The sequence below is a fragment of the Castor canadensis genome, chromosome 13 (genome assembly GCF_047511655.1).
Source record: "Castor canadensis chromosome 13, mCasCan1.hap1v2, whole genome shotgun sequence".
Lineage (NCBI taxonomy): Eukaryota > Metazoa > Chordata > Mammalia > Rodentia > Castoridae > Castor > Castor canadensis.
In genome coordinates this window covers 38,743,347-38,761,874 of record NC_133398.1, presented here as the reverse complement: position 1 = coordinate 38,761,874, position 18,528 = coordinate 38,743,347, and the positions used below count along the sequence as shown (strand labels likewise).

The 18,528-nt window shown below is 46.9% G+C and overlaps 1 protein-coding gene across 5 annotated transcripts in view; it reads right to left on the bottom strand.

The window, feature by feature from the left end:
• Window positions 1-10,503: 10,503 nt before the first annotated feature.
• Cntfr (ciliary neurotrophic factor receptor) overlaps window positions 10,504-18,528 on the bottom strand; it is a 43,573-nt gene continuing 35,548 nt past the window's right edge. For all 5 annotated transcript variants that reach the window (XM_074051579.1, XM_074051577.1, XM_074051575.1 and 2 more), the window contains 3 exons: window positions 17,185-17,365; window positions 16,610-16,778; window positions 10,504-16,520 (listed from right to left, as the gene is read on the bottom strand). In XM_074051579.1, coding sequence (XP_073907680.1) covers window position 16,520; window positions 16,610-16,778; window positions 17,185-17,365 — 351 coding nt within the window. In that variant the 3' untranslated portion in view covers window positions 10,504-16,519. The remainder of the gene's footprint in view (window positions 16,521-16,609; window positions 16,779-17,184; window positions 17,366-18,528) is intronic.

The following is an 18,528-nucleotide window of genomic DNA, read 5'->3' as shown; positions in this document are numbered from 1 at the left end:
CCAGAAGAGGACCCACGAATAAGGAAAATGGCAAGTGTCCACCCTTTGTTTGCCCAACACATCCACATCATTTTCTATATATATGATTCCAAAAATGCCCTCTCCTACTGCTATAGTTTTTGGATCTAGAATGTTTCTGAAAAGGCCTATGTGTCAAAGGCTCAGTTCCCAGCTTGCTGCTATTGGAAGGTAGTAGAACCTTTAAGAGCTGGAGCCTAGTGGGAATTTTAAGTTCATTGCAGGTATGCCCTTGAAGGGGATTTTGGGACTCTGGTCTCTTCCTCTTTCTCTTTTTCTCATCTCGGCCATGAAGTGAGCAGCTTTGCTCTGCCACAGCTGCGTTCCTTGATGTGCTGCCACAGCTGCGTTCCTTGATGTGCTGCCTCACCATAGGCCAAAAGCAACCAGGCCAACCAGTCATGTATGAACACCTCCAAAACTGTGAGCCAAAATGAACCTTTTCTCTTTATAAGTTGACTACCTTAGGAGTTTTGTTACAGTGAGACACATTCTGCTTCCATTCTTGGAGGTTAATCATAGGATCACTGTTCTTCAAATACAGACTCTCTAGGTGATGTCCCATCATGCCTTAGTTAGCTCTCTTAAGAGATCTGAATATGGCTTCTAATAATTCCACCACCTTTTAGCTGCCTTGGTACTACCTTTAATCTCCCACCTTCCCCCCGCCCCAAAAAATGTCCTAATATTTAGAGACAGAATAGGAAGTAAGATGTAATAAAAAGGAAGCACTGGCTTGGCACCAGCAGCTCACCTGTAATCCTACCTACTTGGGAGGCTGAGACCAGGAGGATCACCATTTCAGTTCAGCCAGGATAAACAGTTCAAGAGACCTCATCTTCAAAATAACCAGAGCAAAATGGACTGGAGGTGTGGCTCAAGTGGTTGAGTGCTAAAAGCAGGAGCCCTGAGTTAAACCCCAGTCCTACCAAGATAAATAAATAAATGAATGAATAAATAAATAAGCACTATTAGTCACTAATCCATAGATATATATTTTGGCCATAAATAATGATGAAAATGATGGGACTAGAAAACCTCATGGCATCTGACTGTTGATTTACTTCCTTGGCTGTGAAGTTTCTCCGTTAGCCAATGTGACTGCCTCAGGTTTTGCCCACAATGATAAGCTCCCTTCTCCAGTGTTCTGAGAGGGTGGTTGTGGGGCACTGCACTGATTAGCACTGCACTTTCTGGTGTTATGTTAGGGACTGTCCTGGGATTAAGCACGTGTAGATCTCTGCATTTATGAGGACTGGGTATGGAGGGGCCCCCCTCCAGATGATTATAGTTCTTTGGGGTGGGGTGGTGTGGGTGTGTGTTGGAGATGGGACCCAGAACTTGGTGTATGGATACACTTCGTTTAAAACCATAATCAGCTGCCCATCAACTTCATTTGAGGGGAATTTCATTTGCTGACAATACATTTCATTAGTTCTAAGGGGCAATGTTTTTTTCTAACTTAAACAACTTTGAAATCAGAATGTGCTTTTCAAGTACTGGCATGTAATAGTTTTCAGTCTCTTTTTTTTTTCTTAGGAGTTCATGAAATAACCTGCCTCTTATAATTGATAGAATCTGAAATTTATTAAATATAGTAATTTTGTCAGTCAGGGTTCTCTTTCACAAACACTAGAATCCACTCTGGATAGTTTAAGCAGAAAAGGGATTTGTTAAAAGAGATCATTTAGCTCAGAATTGTTAGGAGGGCTGGGGAAATGGGCTTGAGTCTAAGCTTCTAGGAACAATATCCAAACCATACCACACAACTGATGAGGAAACCACAGCCATTGCCTCTCTGAATACCGAGTATCAAGCGTTCAATTTGACTGCTAATTTTACAAGCTCCATAGCACTCTGTGGTAGGAACTCATTATTGCAACCTCTGGGAAACCACTGCTGTTGCCACTACCACCCCCAAAGTTGGACACTTGTGTTGCTACCAACAACAATAGAAATCGAAGTCCTGTGTGCAGCCTGCTTCCTACCTCTATCAATCAGGATTAGCCAGGTGGCATAGTAATTCCAAATAACCCCAAATCTCACTGGCTTTGAACAAAGATATATTCATGCTCATGGTATAGTTTCAGCATGGGGAGTGTTACTCACTGTGGTCACTGAAGGATCCAGGCTGTTGGAGGCTCCACCATCTTATGATGATGTCACCTTCTTAACATGAGTTTCAGGGTCTGCTGTGGCAGGAGAAGGGAATGAGGAGAAGCATACACTGACTTTTGCTCACATTGCATTGATCGAAACAAATCTCACAGCCATACCTAACATTAAGGGACATGGCAAGTCCAGTCTTCCTAGTGCTCTGAAGGAGAGGAGAACCAGAAATATCAGTGAACTTCAGTCATTTTTGCCTCACCTGTATCTCACTTCCACCTGGAAGTCTAACGTGGGTGAGAAATAATGCCTATAAACAAGCTGCAAGAGATGCTGGGAATTTTATTTTTGACTTTTATACTGAAGAGGTAGGATTTTAAAATGGCAATTTTTCCCATATAGAAAAATTGAGTAAAAGATGAAGGGTATCCATGAATATAACAGATTTCCACTGCCACAATGAATGCCAGCATTTTGTGGAACCATACTGTCTGAACCTCTAAGAAGATCCAGGGCCTGAGTAAGCTTTCCAAGTGACTTCTCTTTTTCTGCAGTATGTCTGGGGGCTGCAGTATGTCCCTTGTGCCTTAATGGGAAGCCAGAGACTGGACTAATGGGGCTGGAAGCCTGTCTTCCAGTCATGGAATGGTACTCTTGCCTCATCCAATTCCAGACAATGCACTGTATGATGGAGATGACATCACATTTGCCTGGCATGGTAGGGACAACAAAAAGGGCTTCCCAATCCCTCTGAATCTTCCAGTGTATCTCCATCCTGGTTGCTGCTATCTCACATTAAAAATAGCAAATAACAGCTTCTGAAATTCAGCAAGGCACATTATCTAACTTCTAGCAATCCAAGGTCAAGGGTAACACAAATTTCCTTCTCCAAGTTAAATGTGTACTCTGTTTTCCCCTAACTGCTTACAGACTACCCATTCTGGATAACTCTTATATTTATTTATTTATTTTCAAATTTTCTTCCCTCCCTCCCTCCCTCTCTTTCTTCCTTTCCCCTCTGCCATTTGAGGCATGCCCCCAGCTCTTCATTTTGTTCTCTTGACTTTTTATTGTATCTTCAAGTGCTTTAGCTTCAGTGGCATGGGATCTAAAACAGAAGAGACAATGGGCTGTGGTTTAACTAATTGCTTTGCTACCACACAGAAAGGACTTCCAGATCCTCAGGCTGAGATTAGGACGTCCTTACTGAGATTAGGACATCTCTATATACCTCAACTTAGTTCCTCATTTTTAAGTCTGTCATTTAGACTATTTCAGTCCTGGTATCTGTTTTCTGTGGTGTGAGAAACCTAACTTGAACTAGCTCAGGCAAAAGAAGAATTTATTTTCAGAAAACTAGTGTTTTGTGGAATCCTAGCATAAGAATATGACTAGAATTTGGAAATAATTGGATGTGGAACTTGAATATCATTGGGACTCTATACCTGTCATTTCAGCACTCTCTCTTTCTCTCTCCCTCTCCTCCATCTCTCTCTTTCCCTCTCTTTATGCTTCACCCTCCTTCCCTCCTTCTCTCCTTTTGTCTCTCCAGATAAGCTTCCAATTTTTCTCCATTCCTCATCATAATAAACCCAGCTTCCGGGGCAGGCACTGTGACTCAAACCTGTAACCTTAGCTACTTGGAAGGCTAAGATTGGGAGGATTGCAGTATGAAGCCAGCTTAGGCAAAAATTTGTGAGATCTCATCTCAACTAATGGCTGGGCACAGTGGCACATACCTGTCATCCTAACTAAGCAGGGAAGCACAAATAGAATCCGAGGTCCAGGCTGGTTTGGGCATAAAGCTAGACCCTACACAGGGCTAGGAGTGTGGCTCAAGTGGTAAAGTGCCTGCCTAGCAAGCACAAGGCCCTGAGTTCAAACCCTAGTACCACCAAAAAACCGATCAAACAAACAAACAAAAACCAGCTTCTGACAATACTTAAACTTCACAGTTTATAATCCAGATAACCATCTTCTACAATTCCAGTTCTGGTATTATTCTCAGTTCCAGTTCCAAATTCTTAGGGACTTGCTCTCATTAGCCTGGCTTTGGTCAGATACCACTCCCTACAACCAATGATCTGTTGTGAGGGTAGAGGTGGGTGTAGTGGCTCCCATGATAGTCACATTGAGTGAAAGGCAGTTCCCACCAGAATGGAGTGCCATCCACACCAAACAAAGGAACCCACCATGCTAATTTTTATGGATGTGGTGTAGGGGAGACAACTCTGCAAAGTAGGTAGGGAAGGATCTGTCAGGAAGGCAAAAGGAAAACCAGGAAGGACCATATTTTAGAGAAGCCAAGAAAGAATGGAGATTCAAGAAAAAGGAGAGGTCAACTAGGGTATGATGGCATGTGAGTGTAATTCCAGCATTCAGGAGGCAGAGGCAGGAGGATCCTGAGTTTGAGGCCGGTCTGGATTGCATAGCAAGTTCCAGGCCAGCTGAGCAACATAGCAAGACACTGTTTCAACAATGGAAGGAAGGAAGGAGGGAAGGAGGCAAGGAAGGAGGGAGGGAGGGGACGAGGGAGAGAGGGGGAGGTGGGGGAAGGAAGGAAGAAGGGAGGGAGGGAAGAAAAGAAGGAAGGAAGGAAGGGTCAACAATCTAAATTTTTGAGAGAGATACAGTACTTTACAGAAAAGGGACCACTGTGTTTAAGAACAAGGAGGTTGTTGATTAACATGGTGAAAAGTAGTTCCAATGGGCAGTAGGAAATGGAGACAAAGTGTGTAATGGAAGCCATATTTCAAGAATGAGTGAGGACTGGGGATGTAACTCAGTGGTAGAACATTTTCCTTTCATGTTCAAGGCCCTGAGTTCAATCCCAGCACTGAAGGAAAAAAAAAAAAAGTAGGAAGAAGGAGAATAGATACAAGTAGATGTGAAAGTATGAGGATTTTTTAATATTTAAAAATTTCTTACATGTTTCTTTCATGAATGAATACTGGTGGGAGGGACCCAGGAGAAAGGATATCATTGGTAGCTGTTTTTATTACTACTGACCATCTCCTCTGCACTGTGCAGATCCAGGCAGTCAGGGTCAGGGACAGAAGCTAAAGCTGGAGCAGAAGATAGGGAGTCTTTTCAACTTTTCCCAGGCCACACTGGAAAGTAGGGCAGAGAGATGAGGTAACAAGCGTCAACAATGGATGACCCCAGCTGTGGCCCAGGGAGCACCTAGGAGCCTGGGATTGTACCAGACAGAGAAGCCTTGTGTGGAAAACGAGTTCCAAGCCTGTCCTCCACAGGCAGGGGAAAGACAGAGGACACAGCAGTTCCATTCAGGGATGGACAAACTCACCATGTACTCTGATTTCCCCATCTCAAAACCCCGTTTATGACTGTCCCTCACCCACCTACTCAGTCTTCATCATCTCTGCCAAGCTGTCACCTTCTTTTCAGCTCTATTTCCCCCCCCTCCCAGCACTCCTCTGCTGCTGTCCCCGCCTTCTGCTTTTCTGCTCTCACCATCCCTGAAGCTGGTTCACCAAGGTCACTTTCACCTCCTTGTTACGTCCAATGAACATTTCTTAGCCTTATCTTTGTTGACTTCTTGGCAGTATCGAGGCTGTTGATCTCTTTTTGAAACTATCCTCTTACCTTCCATGCAGGCACTTTCTCCAGGAACATTTTTTTCCTTCTCCTAAAACAACAACTCTTGTTTATGAACTACCTAAACCCGTTGGAGTTTTACTTTTCTTTTTTTTTTTTTGGTGGTGGTACTGGGGTTTGAACTCAGGGTCTCATGCTTACTAGACAGGCACTCTACCACTTGAGCCATACTTCCTAGCCCTGGAGTTTTATGTTTCTTATAAGTAATCCTCATCTGCATGGAAGACAGGTCCAGGAACAGATGAGCAAACCAAGGTGATATGCAGCCAAGGGGTGTTTCTAAGGCCTCATAGCAGCAGGTGATACAGTCTGGATTAGAACCCAAATTTGCTTCATTGCCCTCACCTCCAGCATGTTGTCTTCCTCACCTCCCTGACCCCTCCTTAGCTCCTTTGTGAGCTGTGCTGTTTGTGCCCATCTTCCTCTCCTCCCCTATCTTCTCCTCTCAAGTGAGCTCCTCTGTGTGCTTCAGTGCCATTCCTATGCCAATAATGCTTTAACACTAACCCAGATCTTGCTTCCATGTTACAGATACTGTTTATTGTTGTTGTTGTTGCTGCTGTTAGTGTTATTAAGAACCAAGATTTATGCAGTGTTACAATACAGCAGGCATTGTGCCAGTTTTTCTTTTCTCTTTCTTTCTTTTACAGTATACTGGGGTTTGATTTGTTAGGGTTTTGGATTTGTTAGGTAAGCACGCTACTGCTTGAGTCACACCTCCAGTCCTTTTTGCTCTGGTTATTTTGAGATTGGGTCTTGCTTTGCAAGGACAAAGCTGTGACTTCAAACTAGTCCCAGTCCCACCACCAAACAGAGAGAGAGAGAGAGAGAGAGAGAGAGAGAGAGAGAGAGAGAGAGAGAGAGAAGGAAAGAAAGAAAGAGGAGGAAGGAGAAGGAAGAAAGGATGAAAGAAATGGTTACCTCTGAACCATTCTGCCTCTTACTTGCTGTCTGCCCAAAGTCTGTCCTCCTATGATGTTAATATCTCCCAGTCAACAAGATTATACAAGTCTTCCCTTTTCCTCCTTACCTAATCCTCATTCATCAAGCCAGAGGGGTCCTGTGCTCTAAAAGGCACTGTTCTCACTGTTCAACTCTAGTCCTTCTCCTGCCTGAACACAGCAAGAAACTGCTCTTGAACCTTCCCTATCATTCACTCAAAGTACCTCCTTCAGACTCTTAGCTATCATGGACTCCACATTCTGTTCCCTCCTTGTCCTCCTCTGCACAGCCTCCAAAACAGTCACTCCAGAATACAGGCTGACCAGATCTTCCCAGTCCCCTGGACCCTTAACTATCAGGAAAAGTTTCAGAAACTCAGCCTGGCTTTCAAAACCCAGAGCATGATCCCACCTTCTCTGCAACCCCAGCTCCCACCCAGCCCACTACTGATCACAGGAGAATCTGCACCAGATATTCCTGCCTTTGCCTCCCGGCCTTCCTCATGCCCTTTCCTCCAGGGCCAGGGGGTGTCCTCTGCCTCTTCAGGATCCTAGTCCCCCTCCCATTGGTGTATGTTTTTCTAGTTATCCTGAACCCCCTGAACCCAGTGTTCTGTGTGCAGAAGTGTGCACACCAGTAATGTTTCTCTACTTTATAAAACTCAAATATATGGTTGCCTACAAATGTGAGTATACTTAATGCCATAGAATTTTATATTTTTTAAAATGTTGAAATGATTAAACTAAATATAACTTCTTTCCCAGATTCCAGCCCCTGGAGCCGGTAGGAAGGGCATTACTGGAGCCCTTTCAGCCCATCCTCCCCAACTGTGCAGGTGTCCTGGGTATTTTATGCTGTGATTCACATGGTCTCTGCTGAGATGCCCTACATTGGGAGCACAATGTGCAGGATCCTTGTCCTGGCCCCACTCCATCATTAGGGAGTATGTGTGGGTCCTTCCTATGCAAACACAGACCCTTCTGTTTTGAAGAATCAGTTTCTAGGTTGCTTTGCCTCCTCTCCCCTCTCTACGGTTCATTCCCTCAAGAAGAGTAGGCTTGCCAGGTACACACCTGTAATCCTAGCTACTCAGGAGGCAGAGATCAGAAAGATCGAGGTTCAAAGCCAGTCTGGGCAAATAGTTCTTGAGACCCTATCTCAAAAATACCCAACACAAAACAGGGCTGGCAGAATGACTCAAATGGTAGAGCACCTGCCTAGCAAGCATGAGACCCTGAGTTCAAACCCCAGTACTGCCAAAAAAAAAAAAAAAAAAAAAAGCGTAAGCTTCCACAGGGCCAGAGATGGGGAGAAAAAAGGCCCCAGCCTTCTGCATGAGACAATAAAGGGAAGACTGCAACTGGGACGAAACTCAGTTGACATCTAGCACAAGTTTCAGGCAGTCAAAGCCCTTGAAGGCAGAAACCAAATGGCATCCTTACCTGCATATACTGACAGATACAAATACATAAGTCCACAGAGCACACACACACACACACACAAATATACAAGTATAAACAATAATGAGTCCACAGGTATAGGCATGAACAAGAAAACACACATTTACACAGAGGTGCACGTTTAACACTCACTACACAAATACCACATATCTAGGGAAAGAAACAAAAATGTTCACAGGCATCCAGGCATGGTGGTACACTCCTGTAATACCAGTATTTAGGAGTCTGAGGCAGGAATATTTTGATTCAAGGCAAGCCTGGGCTATACAGCAAGACCCAAAAGACAGAGAGAGAGAGAGAGAAAGAGAGAGAGAAAGTATAACAGGGTGGCAAGTACTTCAGTGAGGGACACTCATCCTGCCATCCTCCTCTGGGCAGCAGCAGAGGGTGGGAAATGTCAGGGAAACTTGAATCAAATGTTGAACAAGTAGGAGTTGGCTGGATGAAAAGAGATGGATGAGGTTAACTTGGGCCAAAGGAAGAGCACATAGGAAAGTATAAATGTTAGTTTCCTGTTACTGCTGCAACAAATTACTATAATAAACTTAGTGGCTTCGAACCACACAGATTTATTCTCTCAAAGTCTGAAAGGTTGGAGGCCTGAAATACATTTCACTGGGCTAAAGTCAAGGTGTCTACAAGGCTGGTTCCTTCTGTAGGCTTTGAAAGGAGAATCTGTTTCCTTGCCTTTTCCCTTCTACTGGCTGCTTGTATTCCTTGGCTCATGGGCCCTTGCTCCACCCTCAAAGCACATCTCTCCAATCTCTTCCCCCATCATCCCATCACCTGCTCTGACCCCTTCCTCTTCTTTCCTTTTAGAGTCATTATGATTAAATCAGGCTTATCTGGATAATCCAGGATAACCTTCCCATCTCAAGATTCTTCATTTAATCACATCTGCAAAGTCCCTTTTGTCATATAAGGTAATATTCACAGGTTCTGGGAAAGTAGGACTTGGACATATCAGGTGTTATTCAGCCTAACACAAGTAGGGTGGCATATTATCTCACAATCTTCAAAATGCCCTCTAGTCTAAAGTTAGTTATCCTGACATTAAAGATGAGGAATCTGAGGCTCACGGAGGCTAAGTGATTTGCTTTAGACCTAGATAAGTAGACAGGTAGATAAATAGATGCAGACATTTTAAAAACATACTGAAAAAGATACATACTATTATTAACATTATCTATAAGCCATACAAAAGAATACATGAAAGATGCAATGAATCACTCAGTTTCACCACCCAGAAATGACTGGTGTTATGATTTAGTACGCATATACATATGGAGAAAGAGACAGAGAGGTATAGAGTGAGAGCCAGACAAACAGAAAGATATCTAAGAGTAGCACTATCTTACAGTTCTAATGGGACATGCTATACAGGCTATTTTTTAAGCCAAAAGTAGAAAATGTCCTTCTACTTGAACTTAACAGAGGCAAAAGAAACTGAAAGGGAAGGAATAACTGAACTTCAGCTAAATTACTTCCTCACCTCAAAAACTAGTCATTCCTAAAAGACTTCTCTCAAGTTAGGAAAATGATTCCAAATAAGAGGTCGGAATAGGATTTTTACCATTATGTTTCAGTTTTATACACTATTAACTAACTGGCTCTGCCCTCCCACCCACCACTCCTCTCCACCCCAGATTACGTTGTCAGTGTTGCTTTTACTTCATCAGGATTTATAGTATTTACATTCTGCTTGCAACTAAAATTCCCATAGTTTAATCTTAACCTAAGTGGAATGAATGTCACCACCAGTCCTTTTACCATGAATCTCCCTTCCTCAGTTCCTGGTTTTGATTAATCTCTTGGCTGACTGGATTTCATCGAGTCGTTTTTGTTTTTGTTTTAGAAAGGTTCATGAGTTTTCTAGCCTCCAAATTCAAGATTGAGATCAACACTTTTGGTTATGGGTTTGGGTGACACTTTTTTGGGGGAGGGACGAGACTGGGGTTTGAACTGAGGGCTTGCGCGCTTGCAAAGCAGGTACTCACAAAACTGGCACTCTACCACTTGAGCCATACCTCGAGTCCATTTTACTGGTTATTTTGGAGACCAGATCGCATGAAATACTTGCCCAGACTGGCCTTGAACTGCAATCCTCCTGAGCTCAGCCTCCCAAGTAGCTGGGATTACAGGTGTGAGACACCAACACCTGGATTGGGTGAAACTTTTTTACCCTCAGAACTTTGTAAATATTGCTCAGTTATCTTTGTTTTTCAAATTTGCCTTGAAGAAGTCTGAGATCAGATTGATTTGTGACTTGCTTCTGTCTTGGTGCCTGCAGTATTTTTGAAGTTTGGTAACTGAATCAATGTCTTAATGTCAATTATTTTGTGTCAGTATTCGGGTATATGGTGTGTGTGTGTTTTTTTTTTTTTTTCTCAAGTTGAATATTCGGTTCTTCCTTCATTTGGGGATTTTTTTTTCCCCGTATTTCATACCTTAATATCTTTTTTGTGTCCCAGCTTTTGAAGACTTAAGACTGCTAATAGTTATGCTTTATGGTTGCTCTCTTTGTCCTATTATCTTCTAATTGCTTTAATATCTTTATCTTTTCCCACCACATTTACTTGCAGTATCTCATGTGCCTTTCCTATACAACGTTGCTTTGATTTTTAGCCATATCCACTGTGTTTTACTGTTTCTAGCTTGTTACATATGTAATATTATTATTTTGGTCTTCATTATTTTCTCTTAGTTCTCTAATCTCCCTGTTCACTGCATTATGTTGTTTTATCATCTTGTCCTTGGGTTCTTTGTCATATTGATTTCATACTATTAATAAGGCCTTCAACATCAGGAAGAACTTGCCAGGAATCTGCTTTTATTCCTTCAGTTTTGTTTGCTTCTAGATTGGGTTCTTCATCTATTTTTTGCATTTTCTTCCTGGATTCCTTCCTTCTCTCTTCTTACTTTCCCTCTTTCCTTCCTTCCTGACTATAATCTGGTTTTGGTGCATGTGCCTAAAGTTCATGCCATTATTTGCTTCTCTTACTGTTGTCTACCATTGCTTTTATTTAGTAGACCTCTCCTTGCCCTAGAGTATGGATCCTTGAGCATTTCCCATCTTGTCTGGACCAGTTTATCTTCCCTGGAAATTGACTGTTGCTTTCCATCTCCACCCTCCCAATTCTATGGTCTGAGGGTGGCTTGGCTAAGGCTTCTTGTTGACCTTGATGGCACCTAAATACTCTCTCTCACCTGAGGCCCTTTCGTACATCTTATCCCAACTGGAGGACAGCATATTCCATTTCTGTAGCTTTGGCTTGGCCTGGGCAACCTCAGACCCACACTATGAAAGATGCCAAGCTCTTCTTCCTCTGCTGAGGTGTCATGGAAGAACAAAAGGGCATTTACTTAAAAAGTTTTTTTTTTTTCAGACTCTCCCTAAACTTACCTACTCATCTGGTGGTTCACTTCTCTCAGATTCTAGGATATTAATGAAGAATCCTTGGTATTTTTTGTTGGTTCACCTTCTCAGTGTTACTTTGGGGAATGGAGGTAGGAGGTGTGTTACTTTCTTCTGCTTATCATATTTAAGGGTTTATATTTAAAAGATTTATTTGGTTAGAATTGGTAAGTTTAGAGCAGTGTTTTTGTTTTGACTTCCGTTCATTTTATTAGTGGAGATACAGTGGGGGATTCTGTGATAGCTTCACTTTTGTTGTCCAATGCCACCTTTGCCTTTCTGTACCTCTTCCCTCAGGTGTCTTCCTCTGGGCAAGATTCTGGCAGCCCTAGCCCCCAGCACTTTCAGCTCCCTGGGATGACACAGGGTCCACAGAAGTAGGCCTCAGCACAGTGGGTGTCTTGGAGTCAGCAGAGAGCATTTCACAGGGTAGCAATAGAGGGACCACATAGGATTCACAGGAAAGTGTCCTGGGCAGAAGCGCAGCACTAGCCAAGGCATGGAAGTAGGAGAACATAGGAGCAAAAATTAGGGAACGGGGGAGTCCAGCTGGAGGAGCTGAAAAAGTAGTAGAGAAGCTGGCGAGTGGGCAGGTAGGTGTGGTGCATGCAGACTGGTCGGGGGACTGCCCTGTGTGTGACCAAATGCTTGTGTCTAGAATCTCAAGGAATCCTCTGGTGTTCAGGTCCTTCCAGGTCTCTTTTCCCATCCTCAGCCCCTCCCAGGGAAGCTTGTCTGCTGTTCCACTCCACTGCCTCCTTGTCTTGTTGAGTCCCAAGGTACTCCTGCTGTCTTCTCTACAGCCAGAGGGAAGGCCTCAGCCATGGCCACACCAGCATTCTCTAACATAAGCCTTTCACTCATGGGCCACCAGTGGACTCTGGTCACATAGCCATGCGAAAACACAAACGCAGTGCTCAGCTGCACGCCATCACCACAACTTGCGCACAACAGCAGTGGCACTTGCTATTGTGGACATTGGTTGCACACAGCCCCATAGTCTGGCTGGGGCCATTGCCTCAAAAATCTCCTGAGAACCTGCCCTGCCCCCTGGTGGCCACTCCCAAGCTACTACCCCACAAGAACTATCCATCTCCTTTTTGGCCTGGTCCTTGCCCAAAGAAGCCTCCCCTCAAAGTGACCTGTAAGACCAAGAACTCTCAGATATCCTACAGACGAGTCTGCCCACCCAGACTGATGCAGTTAGCAAGACCTTCTCAGGGAGAGTGATCACCTGTCCCGATTTTCCTGGAACAGAAGGATTTCCCAAGATTTGAGGTATTTAGTGCTTATAACTGAAAAAGTCCCAGGCAAACTAGGACCAGTGATCTTGTCCCTTACACGCACGTCCTTCAGATGAGTCTCCTGTCTGGACCCATCAACCGACCCCATAGACTGATCCTTTCAAACAAGATCCTTTGCAAAGCATGTCCCACACCAGCCCTCCTCAGGCTGATCCTGTCATACAGGTCTACCAGACCCACTCACCTTTGGGTTAGCCTTCCTCATCATAGTGACAATAAAGCCTAGCCTATTTCTTTCCTCAGACCTCATCTCTTTCCCCTCCAGAAGAGTGGGGAGCCTGGGAGGAATTGTGCCCCAATTCTTTCTGCCCCCAGGGCTCTCCATCCCTGCATTCCCAGACAGGTCCCTTCTGAGGGTCAGTGGCTCTGGGATGGGGGTAGAGTGGACACGTGGGCCTTAGGACATAAAGACACACAGGTGGAGGACACACAGCTGGGATATGGAGCCAAGCACTCTGTTCTCTGCATGTGAGAATGAACTTTCTGAGTCCCAACCTATAGAAGTAGTGAGCTCCCTGCTCTGGAGAGTTGTCAGGGCCAGCAGCTGCCCAGAAAGGAGTTCTGCCTAATGGGTCCCTTTCTCCTGGCTGGCTGCTGGGAACACAGATGTGGGATTTCTGGGCTGACAAGTCACCAGCCTGGGAGCAGGAAAGAAGGGCAGGCAGGTGGCCGAGAGGGGGCAGCAGAATCCAGGACAGCCCCTGGCTCAGGCCTGGGAGAAGCAGTGGCCACGGGCTGGGGTCTGGACCAGGGTGGGAACACACAGAGGGAGGCAAAGAAAGAAGGAATGGCAGAATCAGTGAAGAGAGACTGAGACAAGAAATGAAGTCAGTGATAGAGATGCACACAGAGAAAGACAAGGATGGTGATAGAGATATACACAGAGAAGCACAGATAAGGGATGGGGATGGAGATACAGAGATAAAGACACAGAAATGGGGGAAGGGGGAAGGAGAGAGAGAGACAAAAAAGAGAGATTGACAAAGCCCAGGAAGAGGAAGATACAAAGACAAGGATGGAAACGAGGAGAAATGGAAACAAAGGGAACAGACTGGGTAAGAGATAACAGATGGAGATGTACAGAGAGACAAAGATGGTATAGAGATATACAGAGAGATACAAAGACAGGGACCAGGACGAAGTCATATTCTGAGAATGGAATGGAAGAGGCAAACACAGGGTTCAGCAAGAAAAGGAGAGGACTATAGGAGTCTGGAGTTCTAAGAATGGGAATAGAGATCAGGTGGCCAAGGACCTCATAGAACACAACATAGAGAGGTTGTCCCCATCTCCAGTGCACCTTGGGGTAACATAAAGAACTAGTGGGCTGGAAGGCTGGCCTACTGTGCACATTGGCTCTGAGATCCAACCCTCTCATTCCCCCTGGCCCCTCAGTAGTGTTTTAATTTTCTGGGTTCTGTTCTAGCTCCAAGAACTGAAGTCTATTCTTATCCCAGGCTCTTCAGAACCGCCATGGGAAAGGAAGGTGGAGGGACAGTACTCAAGGGAGTCAGCAGTAGACAGCATCCAAGACCCTCCAAGGTGATCTTTGTGACGTAGAAGGACCAGGATTTGCAAGGAAGGATGGCCACCCCTAGGCCCAGTCTAGAGGCAGTGACAATGCCCAGCAGGGCTTGGGAGGGGGCTGGATTTCTCTTAGGGTTGTGGGCAGGGAGATACCCCAGTCCTCCCCTCCATCAGCCTCTAAGGCTCCAGCAGGCCCCCTCCCCTACTTTTGCTCCCTCCTCCCCAGGCTCCACATAATTGCTTTCCCATGTTGCTAATGGAGGCCAGATTGCTGATGCCCAAGCCCTGGGTGGGCGGTGGGTGGGTAAGGGATGACCAAGGTAGAAAGGCAGCAAAAGTCAGAGACCCTCTAACTTCCACCAACCCACTCCAGAAATACAATGTCCGTGGGCAAGACAGTTGCCAATCCCTTACTCTCTCTTCTGCTGGACCTGAAGTACAGGTTCTGCCCTGAGCCACACTACACAGGGACCAAACAGATAGGCAGAACTGGGAGTTCAGGGCACTTCTCAGAATGTCCATCCTGGGATCACTCTTTCTGTGAGTGAGGGGCCATACACTCCCACAGTTGGGACTATTCAGCTTGAAAGCTGCAGGTCTCACTGGTGACACATCTTTGCTTCACAAATTTCTCACCTGGAACACACTCTCTTCCAGCCTGGGGAGAGCCAGCCACCTTATTCTGCAGTCCCTCAGAGACTGTGCCTTGTTCAGGCCCAATCACTAGTGCTCTAGGCACTGTGAATCCCCCTCTTTCAGGGGAGCTAGATCTTAGCAGGCCTGGAGCAGCTAGAAGTCAAAGGAACCTTGGACCCCAGTTTAGGTACTGGAAGGGCATAGATCTGGACTAAAGACTGTCTATCCAGTAAATCAAAGCCCTTCCCCTCCTCAGCTCCACACTGAGTCCTAACTAATCTAATCCTGGGGGTCAACCTATACTCCGTAATTCCAGGCCTGAAGTACAAGTTCACCCCTAAGCACACAGGATCTGTGCTCTGAGACCTTGTGGCCTTGCTGAGCCCTAGGCCCAACCTGCTGACCCCTTTGGTCTGTTTCTATACACACACACACACACACACACACACACATGCACGCACGCGTGCCTGCCCAAAGGATGAGGCCTAGCCTCCCCACTATCTTCCATCTCCTCCTGGAAAGCAACTCTGGAAATGATCCTTGAGAGGCCTCTGGCCCAGCCAGGACTTCAGAAACTTACAGGACTGACCCAATACCCCAAATACCCCCGTGTGGGACCAGCCCCCACTGGGACCTGTTTCTTCCAAGTTTGCTCTGGGCTGCATACTCCAGGGAAGCCCAAATCCTGAGGCAGTAGAGAACACTGTGCCTAGATACATCTGCCTGAAAGCTGAACTGTCTCCCCATCTTCCCCAACCATCTTCCCTTTCCTCCTCCAGGCCTTCAGGGAAAGGGTCCTTGGAAGAGGAGTACCCTCCCAAAGTGGCTCTGTTCCAAGGACTCATGAAATGGTGGTGTTTAATGAGAACCCCCCCCACAACCTCCCACCCCTGTATATACATCTATAAAAAATTCAAATACAGCAAGTTACCATTGAGTCAGACTAGAAGGGACTGACAGGGCATTAAATACTGGGGGGTAGGATAGGGTCAGGGGAGGGTTGTACAAAACAGGGGCAGAGGTTAGGACTGAAAAGCGTGGGCACTGGGAGGAGGGGGATGGCTGGGCCCCCCCAGTGTCAGGAGCTTATAATCTGATGGTGGCAACAGAGACCCTGGGACAGACAGGAGGCTGGGGCAGGAGGAGAAAATATGGATGCGAGGGGCTCCCCTCAGGCCCCCCAAGGGCTCCTGGGAGTCGCTGGCGTTGGAGAGTCCAGCCCCAGGGGGCAAGGTAAGGGGGGAGGGTCTTTGGTGGGTGGGTTAGCTGCATGGTCCTCCTCCCCTGAGAGAAGGAGGGGGGGGTAGCTTGGTGTGGCAAGGCTAGGGGACGGCAGGCCCGGGCCCGCCGGGGTCTCTACAAATTGTGTCTGAAGAGAATGCAAAAGGTCCTCCTGCCCGTGTGCAAAATAGAAACCGGGGTCTGCAAGCTCAGTTCCGGCCTCCTGCTCCTCTGCAGGTGCTCTGGCATGTCCTCATGGGATGCCGGGCTCTGGGGAGACAGGGTATGGGGCTGTGAGGGATGAGACTGGGATGGGGGTCCCTCAGGCTCCCCCTCCTGCCCAGCCCCCCTCAACCTACCATATCAGGAGACTGCTGGCAGTGGTGGCAGCGGCAGCCAGGGCCAGAGTGACAGGGACACTGATCAAGAAGGGTACTGAGGGTCCTCCACCGCTGCCCAGCTCCTCAGGGTCACAGATCTTCGTGGTGGGTGGGGGTGCCAGGGAGCTGGTGGTGCTGGTCGTGGTCTCTAGGGAGCATGGGGGAAACTCAGGGCAGGGCCCAAGGCTAGGGTCCCACCTACATTTGGGAGTTCATGAAGAACACTGTTTCTGCTTATTGCATCAGACTGGTACTGCCTCCCCCAACAGACAGCCCTGTCTCCTTTCTTTCAAATGTGTCCTGCCTCCCCCATCAGGAAGATCCTGTTTCCTAAAGCTCATAATGATCCCTACACCCAGTAACCCTTATCAAGGATGTCTAGATAACAAGGACCAGGAACAGAGAGACTGGACAGACAGATGAGAGCCTAGCAACTACAGAGAGTATGGAGTAGAGGTTCCTATTCCTGGAAGGAGCTGAAGGGAACAGGAGAGGGCCAGGTGACAAGGCAGACCATGACAGCCACAGGGAGCAGAGGCAAAGGGCAGGCTCACCCGGGGCCTGGGCCTCAGTGGTGAGGTGTCGTGGTTCCTCAGTCCAGGGTGTGGCATGGGCAGCCACACTCCAGTCGCTCCATGTCCCAATCTCATTGTCCTTGGCTGCAACCTGAATGATGTACTCTTTCCCAGCGTAGGCATCTGTGATGGTGTGCGCTGTGCCATCTGACAGCTCCACCTGCAGCCAGACCATGGGATGGAGAGTAAGATCCCTCTGGAGGTCAGAGAGTGAGACACACCCAGAGGAAGCAAGGGCACCTCTGGGGAAAGGAGAGCAAAGGCACCCCTCGAGGGAATGAGGGCCTCCCCAAGGAAGAGGGGACACACTGAGCATATCCCTGTGGGAGAGTGAAGACATCTCAGGGAGGAGACCCTAAGGGACTTCAGCCTTGATGGACAGTACTGCAATCTTGAAGGAGACTGGAACATCTCAGGGGAAATCAGGATGATTTCCCTCAGTGGTTATGATGCTGCTATTGTTCCAACTCACAATCCCAGTGTGCCTGAACTCTGACCTCAGTCCTAGCCTGGGGGTACCAAGAGTAAGAGTAACAGAGAGAGAGAGCGCCCAGGGATGGTGCAGTGCCCTCCTCTTCTATCAGCAAGCAGCTGAAGCACACTGACACTGGGGGTAGGCTGCCTGAGTTCAAATTTTGGCTCCATCCCTTACTAGCTAGGTAATCAAGTTACTTAGCTCCCATGGCTTTGCAGCCCCATCTGTAAACTGGTGTTAATGATAGTATCTACCTCTTAGGGTTATAATGAGGATTAAGCAATGGGGAAAGTACCAAATGGACTTCAGCCAGCACTGCTGTGGGTTCCAGCACAGAGTCTGAGTTCCCAGATACCCAGTACATCCACCCGCCTGGCTGGGGCCTCCCCAAAGTGAAGGCCTTCACGTGGTTATCACACTGCCTAAGGCAGAAAAGGGTGGGGGCAGCTCTTGGGGGTGGCAGGACAGCTGCTCCATTTCTTCCTCAAGGCATTGCCACCCCACCCCAATGGCTGGCTCCATCCTGCTGGTCTCCCCCCACCCTCCAGGCTGCCCTGCCTGTCCAGCGCCCCTCCCAGGCCCAGGCTGGGCTCTGGTTCATCTCAGCGGCACCCGCCGCCTCATTAAGCCGCCTCGTAAACAGGGGCAGCCGGCGGGGGCGGAGGAGGGGGCCGCTCTGGGCCATGTCTGGCTTTAGGGCTCTTTTGGTCCCTGTTCTAATCTTCTCCCCCAGAAAACTGGGGTCTGGGCTACCTGACATGACAAGTTGTACAAGTTGACACATGTGCATGCATGTGTGTTTGTGTATTCATGCATGTGTAGTTAGATCCAAAGAGAATAGAAAGCCC